This window comes from Microtus ochrogaster, unplaced genomic scaffold (assembly GCF_000317375.1).
Source record: "Microtus ochrogaster isolate Prairie Vole_2 unplaced genomic scaffold, MicOch1.0 UNK18, whole genome shotgun sequence".
NCBI classification, from domain to species: domain Eukaryota; kingdom Metazoa; phylum Chordata; class Mammalia; order Rodentia; family Cricetidae; genus Microtus; species Microtus ochrogaster.
In genome coordinates, this window is record NW_004949116.1 from 905849 (window position 1) to 924907 (window position 19059).

General features: G+C 47.3%; 1 protein-coding gene across 12 annotated transcripts in view; it reads right to left on the reverse strand.

Moving 5' to 3' along the window:
• Positions 1-19059, reverse strand: part of Prkag2 (protein kinase AMP-activated non-catalytic subunit gamma 2) — a 269363-nt gene that overhangs the window by 42207 nt on the left and 208097 nt on the right. For 9 of the 12 annotated variants that reach the window (XM_005367439.3, XM_013353885.2, XM_013353884.2 and 6 more), the window contains one exon: positions 15491-15560. In XM_005367439.3, coding sequence (XP_005367496.1) covers positions 15491-15560 — 70 coding nt within the window. Of the gene's footprint in view, positions 1-14765; positions 14881-15490; positions 15912-19059 lie in introns of those variants that run through there. The other 3 variants (XM_026789372.1, XM_026789373.1, XM_026789374.1) reach the window with 3 other exon arrangements.

A 19059-nucleotide genomic window follows, 5' to 3' on the forward strand; every position in this document is an offset into this window, starting at 1 on the left:
TGCATGTGTGTCTGTGTGAGATCCCCTGGAACTGGAGTCACAAACAGGTGTGAGCTGCAATGTGTGTGCTGGGAATTGAACCCGGGACCTCTGAAAGAGCTGCCAGTGCTTTTAACAGCTGAACCATCTCTCCAATCCCCCTTCCCCACAGCTGCATTTTCTTCCATAGCCCCTGCTTCAATTTCTGCCTCGAGGTTCCTGTTCTGCATGAGTTCCTGTCTCTGTTTCCCCTGATGATGGACTGTGATGTGGAAGTGTAAGGCAAATAAATAAGTAAGCCCTTTCTCCTCAAGCTGCTTTTGATCACAGCAACAGAAAGCAAGCCAGGACACATAAACACAGACAAAGCTAGGTATCAGTATAACCTGAGGGCTTAGAAAGGGGCGGAAGAAACCCTACTAGCATTTTATTCTGGTCCAATTTTTTTTTTTTTGGTGTTTCCCAGAGACAGGGTTTCTCTGTGTAGCCCTGGCTGTCCTGGAACTCGTTCTACAGACCAGGCTGGCCTCGAACTCAGAGAACTACCTCCACCCGCCTCTGCCTCCCAAGCGCTGGGACATGTGCCACCACCACTTGGCTTTGTCCAATTGGATTTGGTTTTATGTGTGCTCGTGTGCATATATACAAGCACTCATGTATGTATCTGTGCATACACCCTTGGGGAAGTCAGGACAACTCCAGATGTCATTACTCAGACTCTATACACCCTGTTTACTGAGACCAGGCAGCTCCATCCCCCTTCCCAGAATACAGAACCCAGACACTGAACTAATCCAACAGTAAGGCCCATAACCAGGTCAGAGTAAGCAACAGCTTGACTTTAGGACTAGGGACCACCTTGCAGCTGGTGGCCAGCAGCATCACAGTGTTTTCCAATCTCTACTCTATTAGTGATCTTGAAAAAGACCCTGGGCAGAGCTCTAGACATTTCTTGAGATGAGGGGAGACTCCTCAGCGGACGTCTTAATATACTTAAGGCTCCTTGCCCTGGCACACTGGGCTTTCGATTGCTCACACTTATATTTGCACAGTCCTGCAAATGCCTTGTGTGTACACTCGATCCTCTGCTTTCCTCTAACTGTTGCCTTCTCCGGCCCCGACTTATGAATAAATCAGGCCTCACAGAACATCCATCCTTTCCTGTGCCCTAAAATTTAAATAACCAAGGCCTCCAAGGTTTTGTGGAATTCACTTACAAACAGGCTGAGTACCACACTCTATTATAAGGGAAAGTGGTAAAGTGAGATTTTTTTAAAAATTACTTTAAAATTACCTTTATTAATGCATAATTTTGTGTGTGTACAGTGTTTACAGTATACGTACTGTGTGTACAGTGTTTATAGTATACATACTATGTGTATAGTATGTTTATATGTACCGTGTGTACAGTGTATGTATAGTGTGTTTATATGTACCGTGTGTACAGTGTATATACAGTGTTTACAGTATATGTACTGTGTGTACAGTGTGTTTACAGTATATTGCTATGTGTAGTGTGTTTACAGTATATTGCTATGTGTAGTGTGTTTACAGTATATTACTGTGTGTGTGCGTGTAGAGTTTGCATATGCATTTGGAGGCCAAAGTCAACCTCAGCTGTTGTTCCTTACGGTACTAACCCCCCTGTTTCCTAAGACAATGCTCACAGAGTTTGGAGCTCATCAAATAGGCTAGGTTGGTAGACCAGCGAGCCCCAGAGACCACTGTCTCCACCTCCTGGGACTTCAAATATATGCTAGCAGTAACTGAGGGCTTACACCTGACCCAGAAGCGCAGGTAGAACAGGGCAAGTACCAATGGGTAACTCAGTCTATCCCAGTGACACACCTCCTACAACAAGGCTACACCCCCTGTCCTTTCCAAACAGTTCCAGCTGTCAGGGGCCAAGCACACAGATATACGAGCCTATGGGGGCTAGGCTTGTTAAACCTGCCCTAGTCCTACTTTTCTTTTTAGAAAGTTTTGTCTGATATGGACAAGTGTTTTGCCTAGATGTTGATCTGTATACCTACCACGTGTCTGCAGTGCCTGTGGAGGTGAGAAGAGAGTGTTGGCGGTCCCCTGGATCTGGAGTTACAGACAGTGTGCTTGTTCTGGTCCTCTGCAAGAGCAGCAAGCACTTTAACTGCTGAGCCGCCTCTCCAGCCCGCCCATTGCTTCTTTCCTTTACACTACTTTTATGAATCTGTTGATGATAAGAAGCCTCTCTGACGTCTGACGGTCTGTGGTCTCAGTCTCCTCTTGAAGAGACTTGACAAAGGTTCACTAGTGCCAATGCTTTCTCCAAGAACAAGGCTTCATCTTTACTGAGCAGGACTACTTTTCTATGAGATTTCATCGGTTTCTGTCATGTCAACAGATTTTAGGAGGGGGAAAAAGCTGAAAGGATCTATTCAGCAAACCACCAGAGGGTGTGAGATCAATTCTGTCAGCCAGTGCAGGGGAATTCAAGATGAGTGCACGCCCAAGTCCTCAGAAAACCCCACGAGATTCTGCATTTAGACTCCGTGACAAAGGCTACCTTCATTCCAGCAGGGCAATAGCAACTCCTGGAGTTTCAGTGTAGGTCCACACTCGCATGCACACGGTCAGGGGTTAGCAGCAGAGGTCCCATTAGAGATCCGCTGCTGTCCATCACAGCAGGCCGCTGTTCTTAGGGCTGGAAATGCTTCTGTCAGGAGTGACTATTTCAAGTCATAATATGGGAAAGCCAACTGCTCATCACAGGCACCAGCCACGGACACCTCACAGGCCTGGGAGGCCACACCCCTGTCTGTTCCAGCAGGGACTCAAGTTGAGTGGCAGACGGAGTAGAAAGGAGAGCAAGGCACAGGGAGACTGTACAGCTAGGAACTGTGGCTACCTCTCCTTGTGGCCTTCAGCAAATCAGTCCTTCTGTAGAAGAGGAGCAACTTTTCCTACTGGCCCATTCCTCTCTCTTCTTCTTTCTTCTCTCCCTTCCCATCCTCTTATCTCTACCCTCCCCCCTTTCCTCTTCCCTTGCCTCCACGTGACCAAGCATATGGAATTCCCTGCCCACAGAGCGCAACGCCTACAGGGCCTACATTCTCTAGTCAGTTCAGTTTGGACTCTGTCCACCCAGGGTAGGAGGGGGTGGGAGGGGGACCATGACGGATACATCGGATCCACAGACGTAGCAGGTCTCAGATCCCAGGTGTAAACCTCCTTGACTGACTGCTGTAAATGAAGATTCTGGCGGCTCTCTCCCTGGGATCCGTCAGTTTTCTTGAGGGCAGCATTTAAAGGTTGATCACGAAGATGCACATGAGGATGTACTAAGGTGGGAGGGAGCGCAGACGCAGAACTTCCACAGACCTCCAGGTATTCAGCTATAGAGAAGCTCCCTGGGTTCTCTGCCTTTCAGGGTTTTTAATGGATGCCTATTTAGCAGGCATGACTGATTAAATCACTGGCCACTGCTGATCAACCTCAAGCCGCTTTCTCTTCCCCAGAGGCTAGGAATAGGTTTTAAAGTCCCAACCCTCAACCCTCTAACTCTGCCTTAGCTGTCCTGGTGACTAGCCTCACCCTGAAGTTACCAAGGGACAGCTAACCAGTAATCAGTACTAGCATACAAAATGACATACCACTTTGAAGACTGAGGATTTTAGACCTTGTATGCCAGGAAATGGGAGACACCACCACTGTATTTGACTATATTATCAGGCTCAAGTCTAAACTATGATTATTTCTTCTTTTGATTTTTGCTTGAGACAGGGTCTCCTCTCACCCAGGCTGCCTGAAACTCACTATGCCACTCAGACTAGCTTTGAACATGCGGGACTCCTTCGGGAACCATCTCTGAGTGCTGGGATACAGGCGTGAGCTACCATGCCTGGCTCTTTATTTGGGGATGATAACACCATTGTGAAGGGTATTCTAAGTACACAAGGTAAACACTAGTGCTCACCACGGCTGGCAAAGGGGCAGTAATTAGACCTCCACCAGGCACAGGGCTGACTGTAGAGAAAAGGGGACCGGGCCCTGTGAGCTGCCACAACGTTTTGCTTAGTTGGCTAAAAATCCTCTTTAGGGTAGTCACCACTGCCACGGAAACTGGACACATCCTGCGCACTTTAGTGAGTGCTACGGTCATGTTATTCAATGCACATATAATCACAGAAGCTAGGTGCTGTTATGTCCAAGTTACCTGTGAAAAAAATAAAGCTTTCACTACTTTGCTGAAGGTCCCAAAGGCCACACAGCCGAAACAGGTGTGTATAGATGCATCTTGAGGTGGTCACAATGGATAGATACATTTCCTGTACCTCCTCTTCTTTCCTTTCTCCATTCTGAGACAGGGTTTCGAGTAGCTCAGGCTGACCAACCTGAGTGCACCAGATAGCTGAGGGTGACCTTGAACTCCCTGACTCTTGTGTAAAGGCTGGGATTACAGGCATGCATCACCTTGCTGTGCTGGGGATCAGAGACCCAGGGCCTCCTGCATGCTATGCAAGCGCTCTATCCACTGACCCCTGTCCATTTCAAGGAGAACGTGCTCCATGATTTATGCAGTGACTTCTTATTAGCAACTTCTTTATAAACGACCCAAGTACTAACCAGAAAGTTAACAAATGGGTGATCTTGACATGAGCGACACTTAGTGTTATGTCGTAAATTCATCTCCACAGGAGATAGCTCAAGAGGGATGGAAGAAAGCAGCTCATTGAACAGACTAAGCAACCACAATCCAGCCCAACAGACCCCAAGTTAGCTCCCTCCCCCATTACTTTCTCCTTCATTATCAAAGACAAATCAGATCCCTTTCTCTACCCCTAACAGAACACACCTCATTCCCACAAAGGAAAGATCTAGAAGACCCTCCTTCAGATACAGACTCTGCAACTAGCAGCATGTCCTGTCTGCCTGAGTGCCTCTGACTTGTCCACTCATGGGACACAGCATGCTTGGATTGCAAGGACAGGTGGAAACGTGTCCTCTCGGAGCGACTTGGTACCTTCCTCTCCCCTCTACTTCTCGACATTATTCATCATCCCCACAGTGCCTTCAACACAGCACCTCATTTTTTCAGAAGAATCAACCACCTGAAGTACCCAGGCCTATGTGCGAGTGCTAACGCTCCAAATCCACCTAACAGATATTTATAGAAAACAATGTCTCAGCTGTCACAGCACCACCAGGACCTGCAAAGGCAAACTTCTGCCTTTGATCCTTGGATCCACAGGAAGCCTGGTGGAGTCGGTGTGTGTGCATGCGAGCATGGGTGCACGTGCCAAAGGACTTCATAGAAGGCTGGGAAGGCTGGAGGGGTGACGGAAGGATAAAGAGGGAAGGAAGGAAGCAAGCAAGCAGGAGAGGACCCCATGGATAGACAAATGATGGTCATGGAGTTTAGAGGCAGGACTGCAGGGGGCAGAGCAAGCTGCAGAGATCAACTTGTAGTTCAACAGAAGGATGAAGGGACCTGGGCTGGCAGGAACAGAGAGGCAGTGACATTTTATTTTATAGTGCTATTTTATTAATGTTTTAATAAATAAAGCTTGCCTGAAGATCAGAAGGTAAAACTAAGCCACTGGAGGCCAAGCAGTGGTCACACATCTTTAATCCCAGGATTTGTGAGACAGAGGCAGATGGATCTCTAGGAGTCAAGGCTACCCTGGGCTACACAAGATCAATGCAGAAACAAATCCAGGTAGTGCTGGCTCTCACACCTTTAATCCCAGTACTAGGGAGTCACGTGTCTTTAATCCCAGCACTAAAGGGGGATATAAAATGGGAAGAGACGAAGGCTCAGGGCTCACTTTGCAGTTGCTCAGCCTTGGTAGAGGTAAGGTTTTTCTATTGGTATGGCTATTTTGCTTTCCTGGTCTTCAGCTTGAACCCCAATATCTGTCTCTGGGTTTTTATTATTCATGCTACATTTGGTGCCCAACATGGGGTATACATTTTAAACTCTGTCATGACATTAATGGTCATATAGAGAACTAACTAACTCTAGAAAAAGGTTTCAGCTGCCTTCCTCTACATGATTTTGGGTTTGAGTCTTATCAGTTTTCTGCAGCGAACCATGAGCACGCCTAACAGTGACCTTTGAAGTCTCCATAAGAAGATGGGGCCCCACAATGACATTCCTTCAGGACTATGATAACATCACTAAGTTGAAAAAACACCACCAAGAGATTGGCTTTTGGACTACAAACTGCTCAGAACAATTTCGAGGTGACTAGCTGAGAATATCCAGCCTCACAGACTACTCTAGCCAGGACCTGAGACAAGCCCTGCCCTTTCCCATTCTGCACAGACAACAAATGACACAGCTACGTCTCCCAGGACTTGACAATTAATCCAAATTTTTCCTTCCAGGATCTGCTAAAGATACTAATGCCTCCAGACAGTAGGAACTAAATTGAAGAATATGATGCCCACATTCCCAAGAGATGGGATGGATGGGTTTTAGTTGTCCAGTGGGTTATGCATATTTGTCATTGTTTAGGGGGTTGGTAACAAGTTATTGGTTATGACCAGGATGAAAGTTGAACAAAGGAGATTAGATTCAGAGTTCTTATTTTGAAAAGAAAAGAGGGGGATATAGATATGATAGGATAAAAGGGTAGATTACTGAATCTACTCTGGAAAGAAATAAGGGAAGATATAAACATGATAAGATAAAAAGGTAGATTATTGTGTTTACTTTTTTAAAGCAGCTACTAGTTTTAAATGTTGTACACTGGACTGGACTTTTTAAATATTGTATACAAATTTTGCATATTAATACAAATTTGATATTAATTTTGTTAGAACATACTGTACATACATTTCTACTCTTGTTCAAGGTATTGTACCTATGCAGCTCATTTAATAATGTAATATAAATTTCTAGTCCTTGAAAATTATTATTACCAACTGTTTAGGATAATAAGGAAATGCAGGTTAGTAGTTAATTCCCAGTATAATTGAACTTGTAGTCATATTAGGTATGTTTTCAAGGTCAAAGATATATTTTAATTAAACAGGTCATCTTCAAACACTGATATCTACAGAATATGGCATTTAAGATGCTTTAATAACAGTTTTTTTCTTTTTTCTTTTTTTTTTTATGACAGTGAGACATGTCTGCTCCTGGCAGCACCAATCTACTTCAGAGAAGACAATGTGCATCAGAGAAACTCCACATGGAGTTTGTTTTCTTTGCAGCAAAAGTAAGCCACTGGGCAAGAAACTGCCTTTCCTTGATTGCTGACAGTATGCTGTTCTAACTGGACAAGCAGGATATAAAAGAGAGGGACTACCAAACTTGCCCAGACAAGGTGGGACAGTCCTTCAAAAAACCTGCTTCACAGAAAAGTCTGTCAGATATTCTAGGCCTGTAGGCCAAAGATGAATACCCCAAGGTTGCAGAGGAACTTTGGGTGACTGTCCAGGCAGTCAGCTGTTTCTGTCATTTCTCACAATTTTTGGAAGTCCCTGGCTCGCACATCCTGCTTACTCAGTTAATATTATTTCCTTCTTGGGTCTCTAAGGGAGTTGAAGACTAGATAGTTAAAAGTTTTCCTTGTTTATCAGATGCAGGGAGAAAGTTATGATAGAAAGTAAATTATGTACAAGACTTTGCACTCACAAGATAGGATAGATATGGAGTATTTTCTCTGAATTTGTAAAAAGCAAATGGACTAGACATTGTTGATGTATTTATTGCCTGCATTTATTGTATATAGTTATCGTACTTATCATATATAGTTTTTCTTATATTAGTTATATCCTTCTTTTTTATTTTAGACAAAAGGCGGACAATATGGTAATATTTTATTTATATTTTAATAAATAAAGCTTGCCTGAAGATCAGAAGGTAAAACTAAGCCACTAGAGGCCAAGCAGTGGTGTTACACACCTTTAATCCCAGGATTTGGGAGACAGAAGCAGATGGATCTCTTTGAGTTCAAGGCCAAGGCCGTCCTGGGTACACAAGATCAATGCAGAAACAGATCCAAGTGGTGCTGGCTCACACCTTTAATCCCAGTACTAGGGAGTCGCGGGGTCTTTAATCCCAGCACTAAAGGGGAATATAAGACGAAAGGAGACAGAGGCTCAGTTTGCAGTCGCCTGGACTTGGTAGAGGTAAGGCTTCTCTAGTGACTTGGCTGTTTTGCTTTTCTGGTCTTCAGCTTGAACCCCAATAACTGTCTCTGGGTTTTTATTATTCGTGCTACAGGCAATGCTTAGAAAGCAGTCCTAAGAGGTTGTGGGTGAGGTAGCTGGGAGAAACATCATTCTCTTAAAGCAATAGGAAGTGCCATTCACCAAACCAAACTGACAGAATAAAGAGTGGGGGTAGGGAGACAGAGGAAAAGCAAAAGGTGTGCTGGTTAGGGTTTTGCTTTGTTTGTCAGTCTGACACAAGCTGGGTCATGTGGAAAGAGGGAACCTTCAGCTGAGAATATACCTCCATCAGCTTAGCCTATAGGCAAGTCTGTAGAACATTTTCTCAATTAATGATTGATGTGGGAGGGCCCACCATTACGGGTGATACCAACCCAGGGCAGATGATCCTGGGTTATATAAAAACACAGGGTGAGCAAATCACGAGGAGCAAGGCCAGTCCTTTGCGGCCTCTGCTTCAGGCTTCTGCCTTCAGGTTCCTTCCCTGACTTCACTCAGTGATGGCATGTGACCTGGGAGTTGTAAGACAAATCCTTTCCTCCACAGAGAGAGAGAGAGAGAGAGAGAGAGAGAGAGAGAGAGAGAGAGAGAGAAGGGGTAACTGGGAGGAAGAGATGAGGAAGGCAAGAAGACCAGACTATGGGGATCAAGCACGGGGAACATGACTGGTTTTGACAGGTGGGCACCTGTGCAGGACAGAGGCCCAGCTGGAGAGGTGGACTGGCCATCCTTAGACACTCAGGTTTCTTGGTAATGAAATCAAACGCTGGGCAGCACGCATGCTGGGCAGAGCCAGGGAGTGAGCCTCAGATGGAGCCACAGGAACAGCTGGCATCTTCCATTCGGGAAGGAAGGGTGACTGCATGGAGCTGAGTCACACCATTTTACATTTACTGCAAAAGGCAGAGGAAAAAAAACCAAGGAAAAAACCAACAGCCAGCCATGGTGAGGAACCCACCAAGGACCAAGCAGCTGCTCCAGCTGGGTCACAGAAATTAAGGGTGAGCTTCGAGAAGAGGGCAGAGGGCAACTCTGTGGACTACTACTGGTCAGGAGTAGGGTGAGGGCTGATGCTGCGCACTGGATTCTGAGCAAGAGAAGCTTCTACTAACCATGGCAAGTTTGGATACAGGGATAGAATTGGTGCAAAGGATAAACAGGAGGTGACCATGGGTAAGAGAGCGTTCTGAAGGGACGATGACCTCACAGTGAACTCCAACAAGGACTTGACTCTAGGTGAGTACCATGTGTCTGGAGTATGACTTCCGCTGTGCAGGGCATGCCATCTTGGGGGGGACACCTCCCCTCTTCCCTTCTCAGTTTCCTTCTCTTATGAGATGGGGTGGTAATGGATTTGCCTTAGAGTCACCCCGAGACTTAGCATAGTGCCACAGTAATACCAGAACTATTACAGATGGAGGAGAAGAGAACATTAAAAACATTTCCAATGTTCCAGCGATGCCAATGCTGCTACAAACACCACTGTTCTCTGAACGTGACAGGTGAAGCTGGGAGCCACAAAGGTCAAACCACAGATCCAGTTTGCCAGCTGGACAGTGACGGCACCTGGAGGCCATTTCCCACCAGGGCTATAGGGTAACAAGCCACAGTCTTCTGGAAGGAAGCTCACGTGACCCTAGTGAAATGACCAGAGGTGCTGCCCTGGTTCTTGATGACTTTCTAGTTGGTTCTAGGTACTTGCAAAGCCTGGTGATTAGTCCCACTTTCCAATATCCAAATATTCCTATGTACTCTCCTGTTTGTTTAAACCGGCCACGGATCTTTCTTTTCCAGGCAACACAACCTTTGTCTGTCTGTCTGTCTGTCTGTCTGTCTGTCTGTCTTAGCCTCTTTGTGCTATTCGAATGGAATTCCACGTTCTGGGGAAAGTATATTTATTTGGCTCTTGATTTTGGTGGTGGGAAAAGCTAAAGAACATGGTGTCCATGTCTGCCGAGTCTGACCATGTCTGACAGGGGAGGGCATCACATGGCAGCTGGTACAAGAGGGAGCAGACTCTCATGGCCAGAAGCAGCAGAGTGGTTGGGCTAGCTGGCTCCTTTATAGCCTGCCCTTGGAAGAACTAACCAATCCCTTTTGAGAGTGTGGCCCAGAGGCTTCAGTACTTCACTGGGGCCTCTCTCTAACCACCTTTCCATGTTACAGGGGGGCCAAAATTTCATCCCAGAAACTTCTGCGGGGGGTGCAAACTTCCTCCAAAGCATAGTTTACTAGGCAAGTAGTCTACCTTCTTAAGTCTAAGATATCAAGATGTGTTAGAACCTGACTTCAGATGTACTAAAAACATGTGGCAACATGTTAAATACAGGGAGAGCTAGGCAGGAAGAAAATCCAACTACAGATATTTCGTCTAACCTTACTTAATCTTGTGGTCAAGAATCAATATATTCCTAGCCTACAAACACAGCAAGAGAAGGCGAGAGTTCAGAGCACAGACCTTCTGAACCTGTTACTTGACACGTCTACCACCAGAGGTCAGCACCCTTCACGTCACAGGCAACAATCTGCAGATTGACTCTGCCACACCTCACTCTTCTAGCTCTGAAAGGCAAGTGAGAAGGGACAGTTTCATAGGTTTCTCCCTCCCCAGAAAGGCGGCGGAGCCATCTGTATGGCTTAATTTCCTATCCTCATAAGAATTTAATACCATGTAGACACTGTACCTGTTCGTGCAAAGACTGTTGCATGTCCATAGTGTGCTGTCACCACAAAGAGCCCATCTTCACTTACTGCATGCCCAAGATGTGCTGTCTACCAAGGGGCTAACACTGGGTTATTAGTGGTGTTATAACTAAACTAGTTATAAAATTTATAACTAAAATTATTAGTTATAATTTTTTTGTACACTGGTCATTGGATGCTCTGGAGTCTGATTTCCAAACAGGAATGGAAAGCAAGCAAGTGATCTCCAAGTGCCAGGCCCATGTTTGGCAGAGAGAGTCCATAATGATAACAACACTGCAACAAAACCTCAGGAAGCTCTGTGGATTATCCAAGGAAAGGCAGCCATTCCCTGATGTGACGGGCCTCAACTCTGAGAAGCTTGACTGGAAAATGATGCTCACCCTCCCATACGGAGTAGCTCCCGTTCTTTCTTGTGTCTAAGTATTCATGTGTCCACATGTTTGGGTGCATGGGTGAAGGCCAGAGGTGCTGGCCAGAGGTGCTGTGGAGCTAGTCTAGCTGGCCAGCAAGCTTCAGGGATCTGCCCACCTTCACAGTATGCAGGATTACAGGCTTGCACCACCATGCTTGGCTCTTATATGTGGATACTGAGGATTGAGTTTAGGTGCTCATGTTTGCTGTTTAGTTTTTTTCAACTTGACCCCAGAGTTACCTGGGAAGAGGGACCCTTGGTTGAGAAAACAATTCTATCATACTGGTCTGTGGGCAAGTTTGTGGGGCGTTTTCACAATAATAATTTATGTGGGAGGGCTAGTTTACTGTGGGTAGTACTGGCCCTGGGTAAGCGGCCTGGGTGAGCCACGGAAAGTAAGCCAGTAAGTAATATTATTCCATGGCCTCTGCCTGCTTCAATTCCTGCCTCCAGGTTCCTGCCCTGACTTTCCTTCATGGTGATCTACAAGCTGCAAGATGAAATAAACCCTTTCTTCTCCAAGTTGCTGTAGGCCATGGTGTCTGTCACAGCGACAGGGAGGACTAGGGCACCACGGTTGAGCAGCAAATCCAGTACTGACGGAGCTATCTCCTCAGCGCCTTTCTTAGTTTTGGTCATTCTAGACTCAGTCAGCCAGGCTTCCCAAAACAAGACTGTGTGTGAGTGAGGTCTGAAAACTGCTTGAAGAAGCGGGGCAGGATGGAACCCAGGGTACAGATGGGACAGATCATGAAGGATAAGGGGATGGGAAGATGACGGCAGCTAGTCACCTTAAACCTAACCTCTGCAATTCCCCAGACTGTAGGGGATGCCGGGACGGAAGCCAAGGATGGAGCCAAAGCCAAAAAGGTGTCCAGCTGGAGAAGAGTGCCAGGTTCCAGCAGGCTGAATGACCAGCACTGCAGCTACAGGGAGATGGTTTCTAAAGCAGCCAAGCCTGCACTTGGGCGCCCAGACCCAGCCAAGAAACAAACCCAAGGCAGCTAAGATAGATAAACACAAATGCTGAGAAGATGTGACTGGTCCCAGAGTTTAAAAAAATTAAAAAAGCAAACACGTCAAGCGATGACTCCAGAGAGGCTCCGTTCTCATGGCTTTGCACTCATCAGACCACTGAATCCTCCTAACATCATAAAGTCAGTATAGACATTTAAGGTGGCCACTGGGATCTTAGCGGTAGACACCAGGAGAAGCAGAGAATGGGGAGATAGGGGAAAAAAACATAGAGGGACAGCCTCAGAGAAAAGATTTGGGGTACACCTGGAAGTCGTAGTAAGCTTGGTGGGAGGCAGGAAGGGTGACAGCCATGCAGAGGGGCATGTGCAGCAGGGCTTGGCGTGCTGTGTCTAGGAGCCAGATTTGGCCCATTTCATAAATCAGTTTTCTTGGAACCTAGCCCTACCCACTGTGTTTGGCCTTGGGCTGCTTTCTTACATCAAGGGCAAGCTGGGCAGCTGTGACAAAACCTGAGACCATATAGCCCACAAGGCCAGGCCCTTGGCTGCATCTGATGACCCATGACCTGGAGCCTCACTCTTTATGACACAGCAGAGAGGAAGCCCAGTCTACACTGATGCAGACACAAGAGCATTGAGCAGAAGCATCTCCCTAACCGTCGTTGCAGTGGTACCACCATAGTTCTGGTGATCAACAGCCCCAACCATGCCATGTAGGCCTCACTTCTACCTCTCCTTTCCTCCGAGCTCCTTTAATGCCCTTGGATGCCTTCTGAGAACTGGAACAGAGGTGAGATTTCTTAGGAAGTAGAGAAACAGTTTGGGTACAACACTACCGGTTATCATGTACTTCCATGTATAACAAATGTTATCACCTCTACACCATGCCTCCAAAAGCCAATGTGTAACTGAAGATATCAACTGGGTAACAAGGAAGTTGAGAAATGACCACAGGACAGTGTCAATCCGGACCTGCTCTGTGAACAGCTAGCATCGGGACACATATTCCCGGTGACTTGCAGGTGTGATGTCTCACTGTTGCAACTTCCTTCTCCCTTCAAACAAGCAGCTCTCCTGAATTCCAGGTAAACCAACCATTTAAAGTTCCAGGGAAACAAAGCAGTGTTCTGGGCTATTCCACCAACACCATTCCCTCTTCTAGCTCCACCAGACAGCTTCCAAGTAATTGTTTAACATTCTGCCTTCTTAAGAATCTAGAAACATTTGACAGGGTTATTCGTGGGATCCAGGGTGCTTAAAAGTAACGATGGCAAGGCAGATAAAAATAGATGGGTGGAAAGGGGGCACTCATTCCTCTATTATTTTCACATGCTTAGCTTTAATACTGCACATTCATGACACAGGCAGAGGCGAGCCAGAGGCGGAAGAGTGCAGAGCTAACTCTGGGAAGTGTGCAATGATGTAAGTCTCAAGGAAAAAGAAAAGCTGCGAGGGGCTGGAGAGATGGCTCAGTGGTTAAGAGCACTGGCTGCTCTTCCAGAGGGACCCAGGTTCAACTGCCAGTACCTACATGGCAGCTTACAACTGTCTGTAACTCCAGTTCCAGGGGATCCCACAACCTCACATCAATGCACACACAATGAAATTACATGAAAAAAAAAGAAGAGCCATGAAGCCTGTGCTAAGCAGAATCCCCATGTGATTCAATAGTAAAAGCCTTTAAAAGTCTGATTTCCCACATGGCTAATAGCACTTAGTAAAAGTAACTTTTACAAAGCACTGACTTTGGGTTTGCAGTAGTGTCTGAATACCACAGTGCAGATGGTCTCGTTTAACCCTCGAGGAAGCATTAGGACATCAGCTCCATTCTATACAAGAGGAAACTAAGGCACAGAGAACTCACACCACTTGTCTGGGGACCCAGTAAGAGATGGAGGCGAGATATGAATGAGGCGCCACTCTGGGAGGTCTCACTTTAATCTGCAAACCATTGGATAGCTCACACCATCAACCCTGCAGCTGGTGGTCACTACCTGCTGTGCAATATACTAACATCAAGGGATGAGGAGGTGCACCCTAACCAAGACACAGGCTTACCTTTTGAGAGGAGGACAAAACACAAACGAAGCCCAGAAAGAGTTTGAATTGCACCATTTGTTAAAAACGAAGACATTATAACGTTATAAACACGTTATCTTTAGGCCAGCACATCTGTGAAGTGCTTCCACGAAGCTACAACAGAACCGGCCTAACGCTATCAGGGTAGCACTCCCCGGCTGGCTGTGCATGCTTATTTAAGTAACTGTCTGAACATAAATGAACAGGGGTATTAAAGTAAAGTTGGCACAAGGGACGGCATCCACACGGCACATTCTTTGTTCCAGGCCCTTCATTCTGTCAGTACTCTTGGGGAAAAAAAAAAAGAGCAGCCGCTAAATAAATCATGGAACTACGCGAAACTGCATAAGGCCTTTTATAGTCTCCAAATGGTCATGCATCTTATATAAAGTTCATTTTCGACTTCCCCGTTTAAATGTTAGCAGCCTCAAAATAAGATCCAGGCTATTTACCTGTAAGAAGATACAACTGGAAAATAGGGCAGGAAGAGGAAAAACCAGGCGACAGGAGAGGAGACAGGATGACCAAGTGTGAGGGGGTCGCCCGGACTCAAACCAGTTCAATCAGCCACTTCGGTTCTGCCGATTTAACTTTACCCTTTGGGGGCTGGGGGGAGACACACCCTACTGGAGGTATTTCCACAAATACAGAGAAGGGAACCGGTTTGTTATTTGAAGGCATGGGCTGTCCGTGTGATTCCTGGGTGTCTTCGGAGAGCGCGGTGACATGCACAATTAGGGCTGCATGACACCTGGCTCTCGCTCGAGTTCGGGTGCGGAGGACAAAAGGGCCGTCCCTCGGAGCGCGCGGGCGGCCGCTCCCGGGAACGGGGCTGCGTCCCCCGGAACCCGGCTGCGTTCGCGGGAGCGGCGCTGCGTCCCCTGGAGCGGAGCTGCATTCCCCGGCGCAGGACTGCATCCTCGGAGCGAGGCTGTGTCCCCGGGAACCCGACTCCATCCCCGGAACCAGGCTGCAACCCGGAGATTAGGGCTGCATCCCCGCAGTCAGACAGTGTCCCTGGGAACCAGGCTGCTTCCCTGGGGCTGGGTCCTTTCCCCAGAGCCGGGCTGCGTCCCCAGGAATCGGGCTGCATCCCGGGAGCCCGGCGCTTCCCCCGGACCCGGCTGCAGTCCCGGTGCCGACCGCCGGCAGCGCAGGGTGCGGGTCGCGCACTCACCTTCCTCCTGGAACTCCAGCTTCTCCAGCATGCCGGCTTCCGCGGGTCCCGGGGCCGCCGCCAGCGCCGCCTGAGGGGGAGGAGGAGGACACGGATCAGCATGGGCCGCGGCGATCCGGCTTCTCTCGCCCCGGGAGGAGGGGCCTGCAGCGGCGGCGGACGCGCGCGGCGACGGGAGCGCGCGGCAGGCCAGGGCGGAGCGCGTCCCCGCCCAGGCCGGGCAGCCGCAGGTGGGCCGTGATGGCACGCTCCGCTCCCCCCGCGCCTTTGGTACGGCCCGCGAGCAAGCGTGGGAAGGGGGAGCGGCGGTCCCAGCGCTTCGTCCGCCGCGCGCGCCAGCGGGCACGCGCGCCCTCGCGCAGGTGTGGGCCCATGGGCACCCGCCGCACCCTCGGCGGGGACGCGCTTCCCTCTCGGGGCCCCGCGCGGGCGGCGTACCGCTCCCATAAAAGGAGAGGCCGCCCGCGGGGCCGCGCTTCGCCGGCGCTTTCGCGCGCTCTCCAGTCCCTCCCCCAGCCCCCGCGCGGCGGATCTCTGAACTGGCTTCCTCCGCTCGCAGCTTGCTGCCAGAAGTTCACACAATTTAAATCAGGCCCCGGGCACGCCCGTCGCCCTGGACTTGGGTATCTGAGACTTCCCTATCGCCAGCTCGGGTTGGCAGGCGGCGAGGCTGGCAGCCGCCTGCTATCCGGGCGAACAGCGCCCGCAGGGAGGGGACCGAGGCTGCCGACGGCCAGCACCTGCGGGGTCACCGACCTCGGCGGGAACTTGTCATTCTTACTGCACAGAAGCAGGAAGTAGAGACCTCTTTAGTCACTTTAGATGGGTCAATAGCTAAATCTAAATGTCCCCCTCTCAAAAAACAAAAAGTTTGATAAGATGTTCTGTGATAAAATTATGCATTTTGTCATGCTTTTAGTGAAAACCTGAAGACTTTAACTTCTAAGTTCAGGAGCAAGCGGTTTCACAGCTCTCGCTCAACCAAGTACAAGGGATGAAAGGAAGATTGGAAAAGAGGGCCTGGGGTGGGGGATGAGTCAAGGGCTGGAGGGGAAGGGGATGGAATATGATCAAAATACATTGTTTTGGGGCTGGAAAGGTGGTTCAGTGGTTAGGGGCACTTGCTGCCCTTGCAGAGCTGTTCCCAGCACCCACAGGACAGCACCCACAGTCTTTTAACTCCAGTTCCTGGAGATCTGGCACTCTTTCTGGCTTCTTGTAGGTACTGCATGTAGGTGGTGCACACACATACATGCAGGCAAAATTTAAAAATATGTACATTTAAAAAATATATTGCATGCATGCATGTATGAAGTTCTCAAAGGATAAATTAAAAATAGTAAAGAAGGCATGCTTCTTGGTAAGAAATGAAACGGTTCAAATGGCAGGCTATCTACATACAAAATCCCAAAGACTGCAAACAAACCAAACGGGAAGATCAGTGAGGTCATAGGATCAACACAGTGCATCTAGTATAATAAAAATAAATATGCAGAAGCTGACATCAAATACTGTTTACAATCTCTGCAAAGAAAGTTAGTATGTAAAATAAGCAGAAACCATATACAGACTTTATATTCTAAAAAAACTGCACAGTGTGGATGAGGTTGTTATCAATGAGAGGTTGCCAGTGAACAGAGGTGTTGTGGAATATTTAAAATGTGCTACATTCGTTTATGGAACATTTGTTGCATTCTTTTATGTTGCATTTGTTTAACTGTGAAGCTGTTACTGTGCCTGTCTGAAACACCTGATTGGTCTAATAAAGAGCTGAATGACCAATAGAGAGGCCGAGAGGGATAGGTAGGGCTGCCAAGCAGAGAGAATGAATAGGAGAAATCTAGGCTCTGAAGAAGAGAGAAGAAGGAGGAACCAGAAAAGGAGAGAAGGATGCCAGCGGCCAGCCACCCAGTCACACAGTCAGCCTCAGAGTAAGAAGGAAAGACATATAAAGAAAGGTAAAAAGCCCAGAGGCAAAATGTAGTTGAAGAGAAATGGAATAATAATAATAATAATTAAAGTTAGAAAAGTTGGCTAGAAACAAGTCAAGCTAAGGAAGAGTACACTTCCATGTATTTATTTGGAAGCTGGGTGGCAGGTTCCCAAGAGTTAAAAAAAAAAAAAAAAAAACTACACAGAGGTAATCAACACAGGGCACCCCACATTCTAGGGCTGGAAGACCCAACAGAAAAAGTCAGTTATCTTCCAAGGTCATCTTTGGGTTTCTTTCAAGTCCTGTCAAAAATCTCAGGTACTCTGTTTCGTAGACACAGATAAGCTGATTATCTTGTGTAAAGGTACAAGCTTTGGGAATACCTGAAAACCTAGAAAGAAGTGGGAAGAGTCACATTCCCAAAAGGAAAGCTTGCAGATGGGGCTGGAGAGATTGTTCAGGTGGTTGAGGGTCTACCATTCTCCAGCAGAGAGACTTACAGTTAAGTCCTCAGTACCCTTATCAGGTGGCTTAATCTGTCTACAACTCCAGCTCCAGTGGCCTCCGGGGCAATGCACTGATGTTGCTCAAAACCATAAAGAGACACATAATGCACATAAATTTTTAAAAAAGTAAAAACAGGCCCTGTGTGGTGGCACGTGTCTTTAATCCCGACACTTGGGAGGCAGAAAAAGACGGGATCTCTGTGAGTTCAAGGCCAGCCTGGTGTACACAGAGAAACCCTGTGTCGAAAAACCAAAAAAAGACCCTGTCTCAAAAAACCAACCAAACAAAACAAAACAGAACGAAACAAAACAAAACAAAACAAAACAACACATCTTTTAGAAAAGCTCCCGGTATAGCTGTAGTAATCAGGACTGTGTGGTGTCAGCAGAGAAACAGTAAACCACAGCAGCCAGACATGCCCCCAAGCCAAAGTCAAGCCAAGCTTTGGGAAATGCAGAAGGGCGGCTCGCACTCCTAACCAGTGGAGCTCTGGTCATCAAATGCCAGAACAAGCAAAAGAAAACAACCCAAACTATTCCAATGTAAATCTCACAAATTCTCCAAAAATTGGCTCAATTTGAGTCAGAGATAAAATAAAATGTGAACCTTTTAGAGAAAAAAAAATTGAGACAATCTTTGGGCCCTAGGATTAGGTAGAAACTCACATTAAAAACATTCTTCATAAAAGGGAAAAATTAATAAATCTACAAAATGGGAGAAAATATTTATGAACCACATAGTCAACAAGTGACTGGTGTCTTGAATATAAAAAAAACTCAGAGAGAATCTAGTCAGGACACAGACAAAATGAGTGAAGAGATAATTCACCAGAGAGCAGGTGGAACACAGTGCTGATTTGGCACCAAGCACAAGAGGAAGGCTCAGCATCTGCCTTCAGGATGATGTAAGTCAGACGGAGATGTCAATACAAACTCATTAGGATGGTTAAGGTCAAAACTGTACCAGTGTCAAATGTTGGTGAGGAAGGAACCCAGCAGAACCCCTTCTCCATTGCTGGGGTGGATACAGACAGGGAGGGGCTGGAGAGATGGCTTAGCAGTTGAGAGCTCCTGCTGCTCTTTTCCAGAAGGCCTAAGTTCAGTTGCCTGCACTCACATCAGCAGCTCAC